General features: G+C 43.6%; 1 protein-coding gene across 1 annotated transcript in view; it reads left to right on the top strand.

The window, feature by feature from the left end:
* Positions 1-21248, top strand: part of LOC141086030 (calcium-activated chloride channel regulator 1-like) — an 84030-nt gene that overhangs the window by 56514 nt on the left and 6268 nt on the right. Inside the window, exons 10-13 of the mRNA XM_073571763.1 lie at positions 1170-1391; positions 5357-5627; positions 15248-15409; positions 18213-18449. Coding sequence (XP_073427864.1) covers positions 1170-1391; positions 5357-5627; positions 15248-15409; positions 18213-18449 — 892 coding nt within the window. The remainder of the gene's footprint in view (positions 1-1169; positions 1392-5356; positions 5628-15247; positions 15410-18212; positions 18450-21248) is intronic.

Here is a 21248-nt window from a genome sequence, read left to right as displayed (position 1 = left end):
GTATGCATGGTCCCCTCACCCCCCTATCCTGGTATGCATGCTCCTCTCACCCCCTATCCTGGTATGCATGGTCCTCTCACCCCCAATCCTGATATGTATGGTCCTCTCACTCCCATTTCCTGGTATGCATGGTCCCCTCACCCCCCTATCCTGGTATGCAAGCTACCCCTCACCCCCTATCCTGATATGCATGGTCCTCTTACCCCCCAATCCTGATATGCATGGTCCCCTCACCTCCCTATCCTGCTATGCATGGTCCCCTCACCCCCTATCCTGATATGTATGGTCCTCTCACCCCTATTAAACTGCACACATACAAAAATAAAACATTTATACTTACCTTTCTTCCCTGTGCTCCAGCACTGTCTTGTTCTGCTGGAGGCCGGGGGAGGGGTGTGGGGGGAGAAGTGTGTTGCCGAAGTATGCACATGCCCGTACCACGCTGTCCAGCACCATATTGCTGAAGGCACACTGCAAATGTGTCTTCAGTAAAATGGCGCCGGATAGCGCTTTGTGCATGCACAATTCCAACACCACGCTCCTGCCCCGGTCTCCGGTGAGAAAAGAAGTGCCTCGGAAATGCGCCTCCTGGTCAGGTAAGTATGTAGTTCCCCCCCCACTGGCTCAGTCAATGAGCGGTGCCGAGCGGGATTTGAATCCTCCGCCAAGCCTCAGCTGGCGGGTGGCTCAGCCAATGAGCGGAACCGCTCATTGGCTCTGCCAGCGGGGCGGGGGATTCAAATCATTGAATCCCGGCCGCCATATCGGAATACCCATAACTTGGGTGTTCCAATATGGCGGTGCCTTTTTTGTCACAGCTTCCGGCCGCAGAGGATTGTGGGATAGCGACACGATCGCCGGAAGCTGTGACAGAGCCCATTGGTAATTATATATTAGATGTCTTTATTGCCTGTAGCAACCATTCACAGCACAGCTTTCATTTCATAACTGGTTATTGAAAAATAAAAGCTGGTCTGTGATTGGTTGCTGAGGGCAACAAAGACAGCTTTACAAATCTGACCGAATATTTCCAGATTAAATATACATTAAATATAGCAATTATTTCACAATATTCACATGTAACAAATGATGTTAACATGAATATTTCTAGAGATGAGAGACCTTTCTTGTATTTTTATTGAAACTTTTCCTGTTGTTATTTTTAACAGCTGGAAAGCACTGGATCAACTGTTCAGCCGAGCAAATGTATGAATGGCAGCGTGGTAATAGACAGCACAGTGGGAAATGACACTTTCTTTCTAGTTACTTGGAGAACGGCAGTACCAATCATTAAGTTACAAGACCCTAATGGTCTATTATATACAGAGGCGAATTTCTACAGTGACTCTACCTCGAAATCCTCCAGGCTGGCAATCCCAGGAACGGCTGAGGTAAAACTTATCTGCAATGATTACGAATCATACTGGCTCTTTCCCAAAATACATATTCAGATGTAGAAGCAGTTAGTTTGTATTAATCAATGTGAATTATCAATTTTGGTAGTCTGCTCACATGATTTTTATGACCTACTTCAGGTCATTAGTATCAAATCCATGGGGTAGGTGGGTAGCAACACCTGGTATCAATGCGGATCCGCTGTTATCAGCTCTGGTGGTGGATGGATGTAAGCATTATGTACAGCTCTATTCAAAGTGTTGTGATCGCTGCCATGTACTGCAGATCATATCTTACACTCATGAATAAGTGCTGATCTGCAGGACTCAACAACTTCTGCTCAACAGAGATGAGCAGACCTATTCGCAGAAGATCGACTTTGAGTAGAATTTCCTCGAATTTGCAGGTGTCTCTCTCTCTCTCTCCCCTCCCCAGACAGCGGTTCCTTTAAATTTCTTCCTTCGCGGATCCATAAAAAAAACGGTCCGGTGCCACACGTTGATGTCCGTGCACAGTCGGATCCGTTTTCCGCCATTTTGGCGGATTTCAACTGACAGAAAAAACTGATGTGTGAAACAGGCCTAAGACGGCAGTCCATTGCAACAAGGTCAAGAAGCAGACATTGGGGAGAACAAAGCTAAAGACCGGCAGAGGCCAAAAACGACTCTCTACTGATCAGGATGACCGTCATCTTATTTGAATGTCACTCAGCAACCGCAGGATGACATCAAGTGACCTACAAAGGAAAGGCAAACGGCAGCTGGGGTGAAGTTCACGGCAAGAACAGTTCATAACAGGCTTCTAGAGGCAGGGCTCAAGTTATGTAAAGCTAGAAAAAAGCCTTTCATCAATGAGAAGCAAAGGAGAGCCAGGCTGAAGTTTGCCAAAGACCATAAGGATTGGACCATAGAGGACTGGAGTAAGGTAATCTTCTCTGATAAGTCTAGTTTTCAGCTTTGCCCAACACCTGGTCATCTAATGGTTAGATGGAGACCTGGAGAGGCGTACAAGCCACAGTCTCTTGCACCCACTGTGAAATTTGGTGAAGGATCGGTGATGATCTGAGGATGCTTCAGCAAGGCTGGAATTGGGCAGGTTAATCTTTGTGAAGGACATATGAATCAAGCCGCATACAAGGTTATCCTAGAAAAACAGTTGATTCCTTCTGCTCAGGCAATGTTCCCCAACTCTGAGGACTGTTTTTTCCAGCAGGACAATGTGCCATGCCACACAGCTAGGTCAATCAATGTGTGGATGAAGGACCACTACATCAAATCCCTGTCATGGGCAGCCCAATTTCCAGACCTGAATCCAATTGAAAACCTCTGGAATGTAATTAAGAGGAAGATGGAGAGTCACAAGCAATCAAACAAAGAAGAACTGTTTAAATTTTTGGACGAGGAGTAGCATAAGGTCACCCAAAAGCAGTGTGAAAGACTGATGAAAGCATGCCAAGACGCATGAAAGCTGTGATTAAAAATCATGGTTATTCTACAAAATATTGATTTCTGAACTCTTCCTTAGTTAAAACATTAGTATTGCTGTTTCTAAATGATTATGAACTTGTTTTCTTAGCATTATTTGAGGTCTGCAAGCACTGTATTTTTTTTGTTATTTTGACCATTTCTCATTTTCTGAAAAAAAATTACAAAATTTAGTGCTTGGAAATTCGAAGACATGTTGTCAGTAGTTTATAGAATAAAAGAGCAATTTACATTTTACTCAAAGATATACTGTACCTATAAAGAGAAAAATCAGACAAACTGAAAATTTTGCAGTTGTCTCTTAATTTTTTCCAGAGCTGTATATACAGTATATATATATATATATATGAAGCGCTCGAGCAGCGCGAAACGGCCGTTGTCAGCCTTTCTAGCACTCCTTATGTCACTCCCCCGACTTGACATGTTCATGATATGTCAATAAATCAGTGAAACTTCCATCTCGATGAGTGCGACCTCTTCTCTTTGCATGGATTCCCAGGATTGACTGTTTCCAGGTCTGGCACCCGAGATTCCCAGCTGCTGGGCTTCTGTATGCCGCACATCATTTGAAGTCACACGGTAACATCGGTGCCGTCCGCTTTTTATCTTGAGTTTGTGATATATATATATACAGTGGGGCAAAAAAGTATTTAGTCAGTCAGCAATAGTGCAAGTTCCACCACCTAAAAAGATGAGAGGCGTCTGTAATTTACATCATAGGTAGACCTCAACTATGGGAGACAAACTGAGAAAAAAAAATCCAGAAAATCACATTGTCTTTTTTTTTTCCTTTTATTTGCATATTATGGTGGAAAATAAGTATTTGGTCAGAAACAAAATTTCATCTCAAAACTTTGTGATATATCCTTTGTTAGCAATGACAGAGGTCAAACGTTTTCTGTAAGTCTTCCCAAGGTTGCCACACACTGTTGTTGGTATGTTGGCCCATTCCTCCATGCAGCTCTCCTCTAGAGCAGTGATGTTTTTGGCTTTTCGCTTGGCAACACGGACTTTCAACTCCCTCCAAAGGTTTTCTATAGGGTTGAGATCTGGAGACTGGCTAGGCCACTCCAGGACCTTGAAATGCTTCTTACGAAGCCACTCCTTCGTTGCCCTGGCGGTGTGCTTTGGATCATTGTCATGTTGAAAGACCCAGCCACGTTTCATCATCAATGCCCTTGCTGATGGAAGGAGGTTTGCACTCAAAATCTCACGATACATGGCCCCATTCATTCTTTCATGTACCCGGATCAGTCGTACTGGCCCCTTTGCAGAGAAACAGCCCCAAAGCATGATGTTTCCACCACCATGCTTTACAGTAGGTATGGTGTTTGATGGATGCAACTCAGTATTCTTTTTCCTCCAAACACGACAAGTTGTGTTTCTACCAAACAGTTCCAGTTTGGTTTCATCAGACCATAGGACATTCTCCCAAAACTCCTCTGGATCATCCAAATGCTCTCTAGCAAACTTCAGACGGGCCCAGACATGTACAGGCTTAAGCAGTGGGACACGTCTGGCACTGCAGGATCTGAGTCCATGGTGGCGTAGTGTGTTACTTATGGTAGGCCTTGTTACATTGGTCCCAGCTCTCTGCAGTTCATTCACTAGGTCCCCCCACGTGGTTCTGGGATTTTTGCTCACCGTTCTTGTGATCATTCTGACCCCACGGGGTGGGATTTTGCGTGGAGCACCAGATCGAGGGAGATTAGCAGTGGTCTTGTATGTCTTCCATTTTCTAATTATTGCTCCCACAGTTGATTTCTTCACTCCAAGCTGGTTGGCTATTGCAGATTCAGTCTTCCCAGCCTGGTGCAGGGCTGCAATTTTGTTTCTGGTGTCCTTTGACAGCTCTTTGGTCTTCACCATAGTGGAGTTTGGAGTCAGACTGTTTTAGGGTGTGCACAGGTGTCTTTTTATACTGATAACAAGTTTAAACAGGTGCCATTACTACAGGTAATGAGTGGAGGAAAGAGGAGACTCTTAAAGAAGAAGTTACAGGTCTGTGAGAGCCAGAAATCTTGATTGCTTGTTTCTGACCAAATACTTATTTTCCACCATAATATGCAAATAAAAGGAAAAAAAAACAGACAATGTGATTTTCTGGATTTTTTTTTCTCAGTTTGTCTCCCATAGTTGAGGTCTACCTATGATGTAAATTACAGACGCCTCTCATCTTTTTAAGTGGTGGAACTTGCACTATTGCTGACTGACTAAATACTTTTTTGCCCCACTGTATACATATACATATATTTGCACACTTCATTGTTGTACTAGTCCATTATTAGAACCATACTTGCTACCTGAATACCGTTGCTGATTACCACCGGTTACCATCCATTTACTCCCTACTAAATAGGTTGCGATCTCTTGGAAATTAATAAAGCTGATTTTGAATTAAAGAGCTAAAAATTGGTTCAGTTTACTCTTATTTGTGCTTTTGGGTTTCCTGACTTTTTATATCTTTATATTTTCAGAGAGGGACGTGGCGGTACAGCCTGTGCAACTCACTTGCAGTTAGTGAAGACATATCAATTATTGTAAACTCTAAAGCCGTAGATAAAAATGTGCCACCGATTACCGTCCAAGCTCACATGAATGCTGTCCGAAACAGCTATCCTAATCCAATGATTGTCTATGCATCGGTCACCCAGGGGCTCCTACCTGTGACAGGGGTGAAAGTTACCGCCATTATTGAACCTGATGTGGGAAATATAACTTATCTGGAATTATTGGACAATGGAGCAGGTAACCTTATATTGTAAAAACACAGCCTTATTTGTCTGCAAAGTGTGGAAGGTTTAACTCTGTCATAAGCAGAAAGAAACCGTGCTAGTGGGTTGCTGTTTTTTTCTGTTTTGCTTGCTAAATGTTAGGTACATTTTGACAAGTTCGATTACTAAGATATTGCTGAAATTTTATAGCAGTTAATATTTTTCGGGTAGCTTTATACTCCAAGACCTGCAACTATAAACTACTGTTGATTGGCATGTTTACAGATATATGTTTCCTTGTCAGCAGTCATTTAATAGTGGGTTATACCAAACGTTTTGCTCATTTGTCAAGTGATTTGACACCTGTTTAACCTGGCCGATTATCAGGAAATAAGTGTTCCTAGGAATGCTCATTCGCGACAATCAACTAGTGCAAATGCATATTAACAATGTCAGAGAATTTACATGACTTGCTTTAAAATTTGTATTTAGCATTTTTTTTGTATCAGAAAGCGATATAATTGCAGTTCCATGTCAGCTAAAGGACTGACACAGGATAAAAAGAGATCTACAGGGCCGGACAGGGACTAAAATTCAGCCCTGGCATTTGAAGTTACACAGGCCCACTAGTCACATGGTGACTATATAATATCTTTGTACACTTGTAGGTTACAAGAAGTGAGAGGAGATTAACACGACTATATAACAAGTAGTCAGAGCTGTGCCCAGTATTTCAGCTCAGTCCTATTTATTGCTTTTAATTGCAGTACTCCTCCCAAAGCTCTGTCCCCTTTTGTACGCACGGTGACAGAATTCCTGGCAGAACTGCTATCCATTGGGCAACCAGACCCCCTGGTCATATCCGTCCCTATCATACCTCCCAACTTTTGAAGAAGGGAAAGAGGGAGAAAGACAGTGGCGCGCGCAGCACGCCGCTGCAAATTTTAGGCCACGCCCCAGCCACATCCATTTCGCAAACTAATCACACCCATGTCCACGCCCAACCGCACCCATTTAGCACTGCTGATCACACTGACTGGTACTGAGGGCACAGTGGCTGGCATTATGGGCACACTGACTGGCACTAAGGAAGAGAGAAAACAGAGAGAGAGAGAAAAAAGATAACAGAGAGAGAGAGAAAGAAAGGAGAGCGAGAGAGAAAGAAAGAACAGAGAGAGAAAGAAGAAAGAACAGAGAGAGAAAGAAAGAGGGGAAAGAAAGAAAGAACAGAGAGAGACAGAGAAAGAACAGAGAGAGAAAGAAGTAAAGAAAAGAAAGAAAGAACAGAGAGAAAGAGAGGAAAGAAAAAGAAAGAGGGGAAAGAAAGAACAGAGAGAGAGAAATAAAAAAGAAAGATTAGAGAGAGACAGAAAGAACAGAGAGAGAGAGAATGAAAATGAGGGAAAGACAGAACAGAGAATGAGAAGGAAAGAACAGAGAAAGAAAGAAAGAAAGAAAGAAAGAAAGAAAGAAAGAAAAAGAGAGAAAGAAATAAAGAAAGATTCTATAAAGATACTATAGCAGCCCAGCTCCCATTGTAGTGCCCACCTGAGCCTCCCAATGCAGGACATATCATGATCCGCTCACATGGCCGGCATCCCCGATTCCAAGGCGATCCCGCTGTCCGCGCTGTCGGAGGAGGACATGGTGACGGAACTGAAGTATTCCTAGTTCCGTTACAATCTCCTCATTAAATTATCTAATTTCCGGCCAGCTTCAAGCACATCACTTCCTGTGGAACGTCATGTGTGAGATTTAAAATGCTCCTCAGGGCTCCGCCGTGTACTCCTGTGTTCGTGGGAAAAGCCCGCTTTGTATGCTTCGTACACACTTGGCTCCGCTCCGTACATCCCGTACACATATGGCTCCACTCCGTACACACACGGCTCCGCTCCGTACACCAAGTACACACACTGCTCCGGTCCATACACCTCGTACACACACGGCTCCTCTCCGTACACCTCGCACACACACGGATCACTCTGTACACCCCATACACACACGGCTCCGCTCCGTACACCACGTACACACGCGGCTCCTCCGTACACCTCGTGCAAACACGGCTCCTCTCCGTACACCCCGTACACGCGTGGCTCCTCTCCGTACACCCCATACACACACGGCTTCGCTCCGTACACCTCGCACACGCGGCTCCTCTCCGTACGCCTTGTACACGTGCGGCTCCTCTCCATACGCCCCGTACGCACACGGCTCCTCTCCGTACACCTCGTATGCACGGCTCCTCTCCGTACACCTCGTACGTGCGCGGCTCCTCTCCGTACACCTCGTACATGCGCGGCTTCTCTCCGTACACCCCGTATGCACATGGCTCCTCTCCGTACACCCCATACGCACACGGCTCCTCTCCGTACACCTCATAGACACATGGCTCTGCTCTGTACACCTCATACACACACAGCTCTGCTACATCTACCCTGTAAACCCCTCCTGACCCCACACATACTTACCTCATCCAGCACCATGACAACCAGCACAGCAGAGTCCGGCAGACACCAAGAGGCAGGGCTGTGTGCACAGGACCTGTGATGAGGTCACAGGAGGGGCGGAGTCAGGGGTCACATGATCAGGGGTCTGGACAAAGGCTCCTGATCATGTGACCCCTGACTCCTCTCCTCCTGTGACCTCATCACTGGTCCTGTTTACAGAGAAGAGAGCCTGCAAGCGACGCTGTGAGTGGCTGGGGGGTTGGGCTTATCTCCCAGCAGTGCGGGAGGGTTGGAAACTATAACTGCTGTGCCCGCAGAGGGTCGGCGGCAGGAACAACAGCCAGGCCAGTGGCCGCATCAGCTGGCAAGCGGCCAGATGAGCGGGCGCTGCCGCCTGCGGCCCACATGACAGCGTACCCAACGGGAAAATGCCCGGTTGGTTATATTACCAAACCGGGCCTGGAGATCTATCAATAAAGCACATATAACTGGATGGAGACTGAGAAACTCTGGATTTCCAAAGTCCACCCAAAATCTCTCTTGGGATCTAATTCTTTGAATTGTTTGCATGTGGATCCACTAGGATCTATAACCTCCACTAGTGACATGAGAAAAGTGTGTTCTGTCATTTTCACACTGATGTATATGTCCATCAGCCGGTGACCGCTCTTGCAGGTATCAGCTGGTCACAGCTGCTGGCTTACGCTGTCATCTTACAGTGTGGGAACCGAAGTCCTCTGACCGGCAGTAATGATGTTACCAGCGATCAGAGCCTGGGTTTTCTATGCTGTCATGCAGATGGTGGCATGGAAAATAAGGATGTTCAGGCACCCCATTTATCTGAATAGGGTCTGGGTTCGTGTACCGTTCTGGTACCTGAATCAAACTTTTTTTAATTGTTCGGCTGAATCCGCCAGAACTGGGAATCCAGGGGTTCACCCATCACTAGTTATCACACAATAGCTTTATTGCATATATGTAATATGGGCAGTATGAAAAATGTATTGGATGCAAAAAGCAATTGGTCTGTGTTTTCATGACCTTATAAAGGGCCAGACAATAGAGTCTTTAAATTTAATCCTGGACCATTTTTGTTATTGGAACTATCTCCTTTATCCTCTTGTTATCTGGTCTTTTATTTTGTTTGTTTTGTGTGAGTTTATATTACTTTGTTCTCAGATAATCATAGTGACTCTCTAACTCTTGTATTATATATCCATATCTACATACACTATATTGGGTTATCAGTACATTGTAAAAAGGTTTTAAGAGTAATTTACTCCTTTCGACCTTTTTTCTCTGAAAAATCCATCAACACTGGATTTTTGTTTAAAATGCTTTTATTCTTTCATATAATCCTATGAGTATAAATAGTACGTTTATTTTTCTTTCTTAGATTTTCATGTTTTTCACTGTATAGCAAAGATATATTTTGAATACACAGTTCAATTAGTTTAGCATAGGGAGTAGAGTTGAGCGATACCGTCCGATACTTCAAAATATCGGATCGGAATGGATCGGCCGATCTTTAAAAAAAGTATCGGTATCGCCGATGCCGATATCGGAAGTCCCATTCAAGTCTATGAGACTTCCGGTATCGGAATTGGAAAAACCCTTTCCTGCCCTTGTACAGCCTCTCAGGGGTCTGTACGGGCCTTCCGGGGGTCTCTGCCGGCCTGCCGGGGGGCTGTGCCGGCCTACCGGTGGGCTGTGCGGACTGCCCGGGGTCTGTACCGGCCTGCCGGGGGGCTGTGCCGGCCTGCCGGGGGGCTGTGCACCCTGTGGGGGTCTGTACCGGCCTGCCGGGGGGCTGTGCCGGTCTGCCGGGGGGCTGCGCTGATGTCCGGGGGTCCGTGCAGGCATCGTCCGATGGGACTACAAGTCCCATCGGGCGATGCCTGCTACCATGACAGTGATTGACACATTAGCCAATGATGGGACATTAGTAGTCCCATCATCCGGCTAATGTGTTAAATGTAAAAAAAAATAAAAAAAAATAAATAAATACTACATACATACTACATACATACTACATGCATGCTACAAACATACTGCATGCTACATACATAGTACATATATACTACATGCATGCTACATACATACTACATACATACTACATATATACTACATGCTACATATATACTACATGCATGCTACATACATGCTACATACTACATATATACTACATGCATGCTACATACATGCTACATACATACTACATGCATGCTACATACATACTACATGCTACATATATACTACATACATACTACATACATACTACATGCTACATGCATACCACATATATACTACATACATACTACATATATACTACATGCATGCTACATACATACTACATACATACTACATGCTACATACATACTACATATATACTACATGCATGCTACATACATACTACATGCTACATACATACTACATATATACAGTCATATGTAAAAGTTTGGGCACCCCTATTCATGTTAACCTTTTTTCTTTATAACAATTTTGGTTTTTGGAACAGCTATTTCAGTTTCATATATCTAATAACTGATGGACTCAGTTATATTTCTGGATTCAAATGAGGTTTATTGTACTAACAGAAAATGTGCAATCTGCATTTAAACAAAATTTGACCGCTGCAAAAGTATGGGCACCCTTATCATTTTCTTGCTTTGAACTCTCCTAACTACTTTTTACTGACTTCCTGAAGCACTAAATTGGTTTTGTAACCTCATTGAGCTTTGAACTTCATAGCCAGGTGTATCAAATGATGAGAAAAGGTATTTAAGGTGGCCACTTGCAAGTAGTTCTCCTATTTGATTCTCCTATGAAGAGTGGCATCATGGGCTTCTCAAAACAACTCTCAAATGATCTGAAAACAAAGATTATTCAACATAGCTTTTCAGGGGAAGGATACAAAAAGTTGTCTCAGAGATTTAACCTATCAGTTTCCACTGTGAGGAACATAGTAAGGAAATGGAAGAACACAGGTACAGTTCTTGTTAAGCCCAGAAGTGGCAGGCCAAGAAAAATATCAGAAAGGCAGAGAAGAAGAATGGTGAGAACAGTCAAGGACAATCCACAGACCACCTCCAAAGACCTGCAGCATCATCTTGCTGCAGATGGTGTCACTGTGCATCGGTCAACAATACAGCGCACTTTGCACAAGGAGAAGCTGTATGGGAGAGTGATGCGAAAGAAGCCGTTTCTGCAAGCACGCCACAAACAGAGTCGCCTGAGGTATGCAAAAGCACATTTGGACAAGCCAGTTACATTTTGGAAGAAGGTCCTGTGGACGGATGAAACAAAGATTGAGTTGTTTGGTCATACAAAAAGGCGTTATGCATGGAGGCTAAAAAACACAGCATTCCAAGAAAAACACTTGCTACCCACAGTAAAATTTGGTGGAGGTTCCATCATGCTTTGGGGCTGTGTGGCCAATGCCGGAACGGCGAATCTTGTTAAAGTTGAGGGTCGCATGGATTCAACTCAGTATCAGCAGATTCTTGACAATAATGTGCAAGAATCAGTGACGAAGTTGAAGTTACGCAGGGGATGGATATTTCAGCAAGACAATGATCCAAAGCACCGCTCCAAATCTACTCAGGCATTCATGCAGAGGAACAATTACAATGTTCTGGAATGGCCATCCCAGTCCCCAGACCTGAATATCATTGAACATCTGTGGGATGATTTGAAGCGGGCTGTCAATGCTCGGCGACCATCAAACTTAACTGAACTGGAATTGTTTTGTAAACAGGAATGGTCACAAATACCTTCATCCAGGATCCAAGAACTCATTAATAGCTACAGGAAGTGACTAGAGGCTGTTATTTTTGCAAAAGGAGGATCTACGAAATATTAATGTCACTTTTATGTTGAGGTGCCCATACATTTGCACCGGTCAAATTTTGTTAAAATGCAGATTGCACATTTTCTGTTACTACAATAAACCTCATTTGAATCCAGAAATATAACTGAGTCCATCAGTTATTAGATATATGAAACTGAAATAGCTGTTGCAAAAACCAAAATTATTATAAAGAAAAAAGGTTAACATTAATAGGGGCGCCCAAACTTTTGCATATGACTGTACTACATGCATGCTACATGCTACATACATGAGATTCAAGATTCAAGATTCAAAGAAGCTTTATTGGCAGGACTAAATACACATTAGTTTTGCCAAAGCAGGTGTACAGAAGGGAATTGGGATAGGGACTGTAGGGATGTTGGGAAGGGGCTGTAGGAAAGGTGGATGGGGCAGATCCAGGATGGGGCTATAAAAGTCCATGGCATAGGGAAGGTGGATGGGGGCATGGGGGCAGATCCAGGATGAGGCTATAGAAGTCCATGGCATAGGGAAGGTGGATGGGGGATTGGGGCATATCCAGGGTGGGTGCCATAGAAGTCCATGGCATATCATAGTTCTCTTTCTCGCAGTCTATGGCATTCGCTCACATATTGCGCTGCTATCTCCACTGCTCTCTCTTCTTCCCCCAGCAGGATATATGTTTTCTCTTCCTCCTTCATGGTGGTGAAATCCGGGAAGAGATGTGAGAGTCTCCTGAAGTGAGTGTCCCTCACTGCTGAGTACTTGGAGCAGTGTAGCAGGAAGTGGGTCTCATCCTCCAGGGCCTCCTGGTCACAGTGTTGGCACAGTCTTTCCTCCCTGGGCTTGTAGCTCTGCCTGTGTCGGCCGGATTCGATGGCCAGACTGTGGGCACTGAGTCTATACCGGCTCAGGATCTTGCGGTCTTTGGGGTCCGGGAGTTTCTCCAGGTATGGGGCCAGTCTGTAGTCTCTCTGTAGACTCCGGTACATGGTCAGTTTCTGTGAGCTGATGATGTCGTTCTTCCAGTCACTTACGTACCTCTCCTGGCCTTCGTCTACCATCTTCCTGATTCCGGCTTTTGTCAGGTTGTTGTGATTGGTTTTCTGGTCAGGTTGGGTTTGGGTGAGCTGTTCCGAGGGTCCTGGTTTTTCTGTTTCCCCTACATGTGTCAGGGCTTTATGGTGATGGGAGCTTGGATTGCTCCTTCGTAGGTGAGCCCGGAATGACAGTGCACTCTTTAGAACCATTAGGTGTAGAGGGAATCTGCCCAGCTCAGCCCGGCAAGCACTGTTGGAGGTGCTCCGATGGACTTGGAGAAGGTGCTTGCAGAATTCCAGGTGGAATATTTCTGTTGGGCTTGAATCCCACCTTGACCAGTCTGGGTAGGTGTGAGGACCCCAGACTTCGCTGCCATACAGGAGGATTGGGGCGATGATAGAATCGAAGATTTTTAACCAGACCCTCACTGGTGGCTTTAGATGGTAGAGTTTCCTTCGGATGGCATAGAAGGTTTTGCATGCCTTGTCTTTCAGGGTCTCTATGGCTTGTTTGAAGCTCCCTGATCAGTGAATCTCTAGGCCCAGATAGGTATATTTGTCCGTTCCTGTAAGGGCGCAGTTGTTGAGGATAAATGAAGGGTGCTGGTCTGATTTTCTCTTTCTCTTCTGGAACACCATGATGTTGGTTTTCTTTAGGTTGACCGGTAGAGCCCAGGTGGAGCTGAATTTCTCTAAGATTTTCAGGTTGTCTTGGAGGCCTTTCTCGGTTGGTGACAGAAGCAGCAAGTCATCTGCATACAGCAGGAATTTCACCTGCACGTCGTGGAGGGTGAGACCTGGTGCTGTGGAAGATTCCAGAGCGGTAGCCAGCTCATTGATGTAAGTGTTGAAGAGCGTTGGGCTTAGGCTGCAGCCTTGTCTGACTCCCCGGCTCTGCTGGAAATAAGCCATACTACATATATACTACATGCATGCTACATACATACTACATGCTACATATATACTACATACATACTACATACATACTACATATATACTACATGCATGCTACATACATACTACATGCTACATACATACTACATACATGCTACATACTACATGCTACATACATGCTACATACATTCTACATACATGCTACATACATACTACATGCATGCTACATACAATACATTCATACAATACATACATAGACATACAGTACAACATGCATGCTACATACTACATGCTACATACATACTACATACATGCTACATACATACTACATGCTACATACATGCTACATACATACTACATACATACTACATATATACTACATGTATGTAGTATGTAGCATGTAGTATGTATGTAGCATGTAGCATGTAGTATGTATGTAGTATGTATGTAGCATGTATGTAGCATGTAGTATGTATGTAGCATGCATTTAGTATGTATGTAGTATGTATGTAGCATGCATGTAGTATGTATGTAGCATGTAGTATGTATGTAGCATGCATGTAGTATATATGTGGTATGTATGTAGCATGTAGTATGTATGTAGTATGTATGTAGTATGTATGTAGTATTTTTTTATTTTTTTTTAAACATTTAACACATTAGCCGGATGATGGGACTACTACTGTCCCATCATTGGCTAATGTGTCAATCACTGTCATGGTAGCAGGCATCGCCAGATGGAACTTGTAGTCCCATCGGACGATGCTTGCACAGACCCCCGGACATCAGCACAGCCCCACGGCAGGCTGGCACAGCCCCCCGGCAGGCCAGTACAGAACCCCACAGGGTGCACAGACCACCGGCAGGCCGGTACAGACCCCGGGCAGTCCACACAGCCCCCCGGCAGGCCGGCACAGCCCCCCGGCAGGCCGGCAGAGACCCCCGGAAGGCCCGAAATGACGGCGCATCATGATGCGCACACACCGCGCATCATGATGACGTCATTTCGGCTGTCAATCAACTTTGAACTTCCGATTCCGATGCCGATGCCCGATATTGAAAAAATATCGGATGTCGGTATCGGAATTCCGATACAGCAAGTATCGGCCGATACCCGATACTTGCGGTATCGGAATGCTCAACACTAATAGGGAGTTTTCTGACTCAGTCTCCGCCAAGTTTTCTGTTTCAGACTTTGCAAGTGCATCTGCGCCTTGTACTTACAGAAATCGCTACCAAGTGATCAGACTATGAGCCAGATTAAAGTAATCGCATCATTTTATTATTCACATGTATAGCTCCATGGAATAAATGGTGCAATAATAATAATAATTAATAATAATAATATTAACCCTCGGTGTGCCATACTGTACTGCATTTTCCTTCATAACATTTTAGCACTCATGCAATTGTAGCTGAAAATTGTTTCTGTTGCTTTATTAAGGTGCGGATGTAGTTAAGAATGATGGAATCTACTCAAAGTACTTCTTTTCTTTCACTGGAAATGGAAGATATAGCTTAAAAGTCCGCGTAAAGGGAAAAGACGGTAGTCTATTGGCAGCACCCACAAATCGGGCCCTTTATGTGCCTGGCTATGTGGAAAATGGCAAGTAGCATATTTCCATTGAAATCTACTTAAAATTTAGATATCAAGCAAATGTCTTTGAAATATGTCTTCTGAACACTTTGTTAAAAATATCCTTCCATTTTATTGCTTGTAGAGTCACTGTAACTCCTGCACATAGCAGATTATGCTGATATAATAATGGATGTTACATATTTTTATTTTTTTTCCATATTTTTTCTAATTATTTTTAATTTTTTTTTAGTCCCCGTAAGCACCTTTAATCTCTTAATTGCATATACAGTGCCCTGTATTATTACTATATTACAAAAATGCAGTCTGTTGTATGATTACTAGTCTCCTTCATATTAGTAATATCATGAAAGACATCGAGGCCTTCAGGAGTCCCCTGGCTGACATTGCAATGATCACATTTCATGGGGGAAGAAGGTGGGTGATGGCTTCCCGAGTGGAGGTTGCAGTTTTAGAAGCTTTTTAATTAATTTAATTGCCCCTGCCATATGTGAAAGCAGCATGTAAGAGGTTGAGCTATGGCTATCAAAGTTAACTCTGATCACTGCAGTTACTCTCGGGTCCCATCACCCACTCAACTCTTGAGCCTGCTCTATGCAGTTAAGCCAGACTTTTGCCATATATGTGCGTCGCAAGTCGCAAAAGTATTATGGATGGGAGATTGGCAATAATACCTGCAATAAAACCTATTGTGTTGATTGAAGTTGCAGGGAAAATAAAACATATTTGGTTTGTATTGAAATAGAAGACAGGTTGCAAAAGGTTGCAAAAAGCCAAGTTTCAAACATTTTTCATATTACTTCATTAGTAAAACTTGTTCACCTGAGACCCTGAGCAATCAGCTCGAAAATATACATGCCCCAATTCATCAAGAATTTGCATTTCTGCATGCCAGTCTTCATGAAAAATGAGTTTGAGTAAGACGTGCAAAACTTCATTAAGACGTGTGGTCCAAATGAATTTGGAGCATCTTTCAGCTGCCATATACTACTGTGAGAAATGTGTTTCGGTCAGAGAAGGAAGAACAGTTCTTTAATAGTTTATGAGAAAATGGAAACGGTCTTAGGAGCGCAGGAAAGAGATTCAGACAAGAGATGGGGTTAAACCACAACGCGTTTCGACGGAGAATCCGTCTTCATCAGGTGGAAGACGGATTCTCCGTCAAAACGCGTTGTTGTTTAACCCCATCTCTTGTCTGAGTCACTTTGCTGCGCTCCTAAGACCGTTTCCATTTTCTCATTGCTCCTATCCTCCATTGGAGGTTTTCGGCTGGAGCTGCGGTGGAGACCTGACATTTTTGTCTGCCCTTGGGTTGCTTCCTAAGCGCTCCTCTATGACCGCTTATCACTGACTCTTTAATAGTTTATGACACTTTTGTAGTGTAAATTGTTATGAATTTGCTAGTTGTACTGGGACAATTTTCAAAAAGTTGTCATACTTAGCTGGGAATTGACGTAAAAATAACAAAAGTTGCTACATTTTTCAGCAAATATGAGATGCCCAAAAATCTGGCAACATTTCAAACAGTTTTAATGCCAAAATTCTGGTAAAATAAAAGCATCCCCATAGTCTTTGTAACCATTTTCCTCTCTGGCAAAAGTTAAGTTCACACACTGAATTTTTGGTTAGTTTTTGACGCTGCACAAAAAATGCAGCAAATTGCAGTTCAAGCGAAGTAGAGGGGAATTATAGAAATCTCATCCGCACTGTGCCTTTCTTTACGCTGCGTAACCTGTCCTGCGGTGCATGTTGGAATTCCTCAACATGTCAATTTCTCTTGTGGGTACGCAGAGTTTTATTTGTGGATTTTCTCCATTGAATTTCATTAAATGTGCAAAATCTACAGGTAAAAAACACGTTTGTGTTTTTATTGAATTTATGCTCACTCAATATGTTTGTGATCCACACGTCTGCATCAATAAAGTTTTGTCAAAACCAAGTTCTAGGAAGCATCAAAAACAAAGCAGCTTAATTTAAAACATGACATAAAGAGAGAAAATACGCATTGTCAAAAACGTATGTCAAAAACGCAATCAAAAACACAAAGCAAAAAACAAAATTAACTTTTTTGAACTAATAGGTGCAGAAATCTTGCAGAAAATCGACAGGTTTAAAAACTCAACAAATTCTCATAGAGGGAATGAAGCCTTAGAGATGAGACACTTATAAGTAAACCCTACTGTAATTACTCAGAACAGCCTAATAAAACAAATGAAATGTTTCTGTCATGCTGCTGCTATGCAGGTAGATGCAGCTCCACTAGATGGCAATAGAGTGTAGGGAGGACTGCACACAGCAGGAGCAGACCTGCAGCGCAGCAGCGAGGCTACCACCAGGTGGCAGCGGAAAAGTAAACCAAGCCAGGTCGATATTAGTCTGTAGCGCAGTACAAAAGGAATAAACAAGCACAGAGTCGGAAACAAGCCATATGGGTCAATATCGGTCAGGAACAGATATGCCAAAAAACAAGAGACAAACAGCAGGTCAGGATCCAAGCCAAGTCAAATACCAGGGAGTCAAAACACGAGAAGGGGAACACAGAGTTGGGACGGGAAGAGGGGAAAAACATACACGGGTACAGTCAGCAAAAGCAGCAGGACGAATCAAGGTATGCACACGCCGTAAGCAGAAGCTATAACTGACACCGGCTGCAGGATGCAGTGGAGAGCAATAGCCGACCTGACGCCAGAACGAGGCAGAGAAAAGTTAACCCTTGACATGATCAGACCAGGAAAGAGAGACGGGATACAAAACCCGGCCTGGATCATGACAGTTCCTTCACCATCACAGAAATATTATTTTTCTATTGCAGGTGCAATAGTTATGAATGCACCAAATCCTACTGAGAATGATGTAGCCGTTGATGCTAATTTGGGAAATTTCAGTAGGATAACATCAGGAGGATCATTTGTGGTAAATAATGTTCCATCTGGTCCCAGCCCAAATATTTTTCCACCTGAGAAGATAACGGACTTAAAAGCACAGATAGTGGGTGACAGAATTGTGTTATCCTGGACGGCCACTGGTGATGATCTGGACCAAGGAGCTGGTGAGACATTTACTTGTGATATATATTTTTTAAATTACACTTTTTATTCTTCTGAAATGTTATTATGGTACTTGAGATGGTCAACGACTTAGGCATCATCAAGCCTGAGGAAGAAGGGAAAACAGTACTTGTGTAGCTTTGCAGCCCCATTACTGTTCTTCTCTTGCAGACTGATGGTAGAGTTCATTGTGGCTATAAGAAAAACTTATTTAAAATAAATTTATCAGCAGGATTTCACATCCTAAATCAATAATTTGTGCATGTAGGCAGTTTCAAAGACAATTCCAGCATTAATTTTCCATGGCTAGTCTGTTCCTCAGTTACTTAGAAAACAGCATTGAATTGATGTACAAATGGGACTGCAGATTTGAAACCTCTGTCACTCCAGCTCTATTAGTATGGGCTAAATAGCAAAAACAAGAAATTGCAGCCAGCTTACCACATACAGCACATAAAGTGCAGGGGCATGGGACTCCGTTCTCACCAAACAAAGAAAATCCAAGAGAAGAAAAGTAGCTCCAGCTCCTGCTAAAATGCAAATGTTTATTGGAAAAATTAAAAATTGGATTCTATAATACTCCCAGAAAAAAACAGTTATGAGTTTCAAACGCACTGCAGCGTACTTTGACTGGACTCCAGCTCAATTCTCAGCCCAGTGCCACCCCCTCCAGCTTGACTAAAGGCTCCTTTGATTGAAGTCATACAGCACAGACTCTGTCAGTCAAGCAGGAGGAGGCAACACTGGGTGGGAGTGACAGAGGCATCAGATCTACAGCATCATTTACATATCAATTCAAACACTGATTTCTCAGTAATGGGAAGGCCATGTAAAGGTATTGCTGGACTCCCTCTTTAAAATTGCTCCATGCATATATAAATAATTTAGAATGTGAAATTCTACTCATAAATTCCCTTTAAAAAAATTGTTCTTCTTATAAATACATTGAGCTTTGTCACCAGTCTGCAAGAGAAAACAGTTATGGGGGTGTAGGGCTACAAAAGTAATTTTTTCCTTTTCTTTCTCAGGTTTAATGGTGTCCAAGTGGTTGGGCTCACATCAATCATAAAACAAAACTCAAGTTGCTTTTCTATACACATTGGTAATATTGTATATTGGTAGAATACGATACCAATATCTGATATGTGTGGGCTCAACAAATACACTCAAACATATATAGTCGTGGCCAAAAGTGTTGACACCATTGAAATTGTTCCAGAAAATTAAGTATTTCTCCCAGAAAATGAGGGCAATTACACATTATTATTATTATTATTATTTATTTATATAGCACCATTGATTCCATGGTGCTGTACATGAGAAGGGGTTACATACAAATTACAGATATCACTTACAGTAAACAAACTAACAATGACAGACTGATACAGAGTGGAGAGAGGACCCTGCCCTTTCGGGCTTACATGCTACAGGATGGTGGGGAAGTAGACAGTAGGTTGGTGGGTTGCAGCAGTTCCGGTGTTGGTTGAGGTGATATCACCGGTAGTGGTGAGAGAGAAGGAGGTAGCAGGGTCATTGCAGGCTGTAGGCTTTCTTGAAGAGGTGGGTTTTCAGGTTCCGTCTGAAGGATCCAAATGTGGTTGATAGTCGGACTTGTTGGGGCAAAGAATTCCAGAGAATAGGGGCTATTCGGGAGAAGTCTTGGAGGCGGTTGGATGAGGAGCGAATAAGTGTTGAGGAGAGAAGGAGGTCTTGGGAGGACTGGAGATTACGTGAGGGAAGGTATCGGGAGATTAGTTCAGAGACATATGGGGGAGACAGGTTATAGATGGCCTTGTAGGTCAGAATTAGTAATTTGAACTGGATACGCTGAGGGAATGGGAGCCAGTGAAGAGATTTGCAGAGGGGAGAAGCGGAGGAGTAGCGAGGAGAGAGATGAATTAGTCGGGCGGCAGAGTTAAGGATGGACAGGAGAGGTGCGAGGGTGTTAGCAGGGAGACCACAGAAAAGGATGTTGCAGTAGTTGAGGCGGGAGATGATGAGGGCATGCACAAGCATTTTAGTAGATTGAGGGTTGAGGAAGGGACGGATTCTGGAAATATTTTTGAGCTGGAGGCGACAGGAGGTAGAAAGAGCTTGGATGTGCGGTTTGAAGGACAGAGCAGAGTCAAAGGTTACTCCGAGGCAGCGGACTTCTGGTACTGGGGAAAGTGTGATGTCATTAATTGTTATAGCTAGGTCGGGTAAAGAAGATCTGTGAGATGGAGGAAAGATGATGAGTTCAGATTTGTCTACATTGAATTTGAGGAAGCGAGAGGAGAAGAAGGAGGATATGGCTGGTAGACACTCTGGGATTCTGGACAGCAGAGAGGTGACGTCTGGGCCAGAGAAGTAGATCTGAGTGTCATCAGCATAAAGGTGGTAGTGGAATCCTTGGGACTTTATGAGTTGCCCCAGACCAAGTGTATAGATTGAGAAGAGCAGGGGTCCTAAAACAGAGCCTTGGGGGACTCCAACAGAGAGAGGGTGGGATGAGGAGGTGGTGTGGGAGTGGGAGATGCTCAATGTGCAGTTGGAAAGGTATGAGGAGATCCAGGATAGGGCAAGGCCTTTGATGCCGAAGGAGGAGAGGATCTGTAGTAGGAGGCAGTGGACAGGTCTAGAAGCAGGAGTATGGAGTATTGTCCATTTGATTTGGCTGTAAGTAGGTTGTTAGTAATTTTGGTCAGGGCTGTCTCAGTGGAGTGATGGGGGCGGAAACCAGATTGTAGATTGTCAAAGAGCGAGTTAGATGATAGGTGGGAGGAATAGGTGGGAGGAAAGTTCAGCGTGGACATGCTGTT

The sequence above is a fragment of the Dendrobates tinctorius genome, unplaced genomic scaffold, assembly GCF_039654945.1.
Source record: "Dendrobates tinctorius isolate UK_male_01 unplaced genomic scaffold, ASM3965494v1 ptg000029l, whole genome shotgun sequence".
Lineage (NCBI taxonomy): Eukaryota > Metazoa > Chordata > Amphibia > Anura > Dendrobatidae > Dendrobates > Dendrobates tinctorius.
This window is presented reverse-complemented; position numbering and strand designations above follow the sequence as displayed.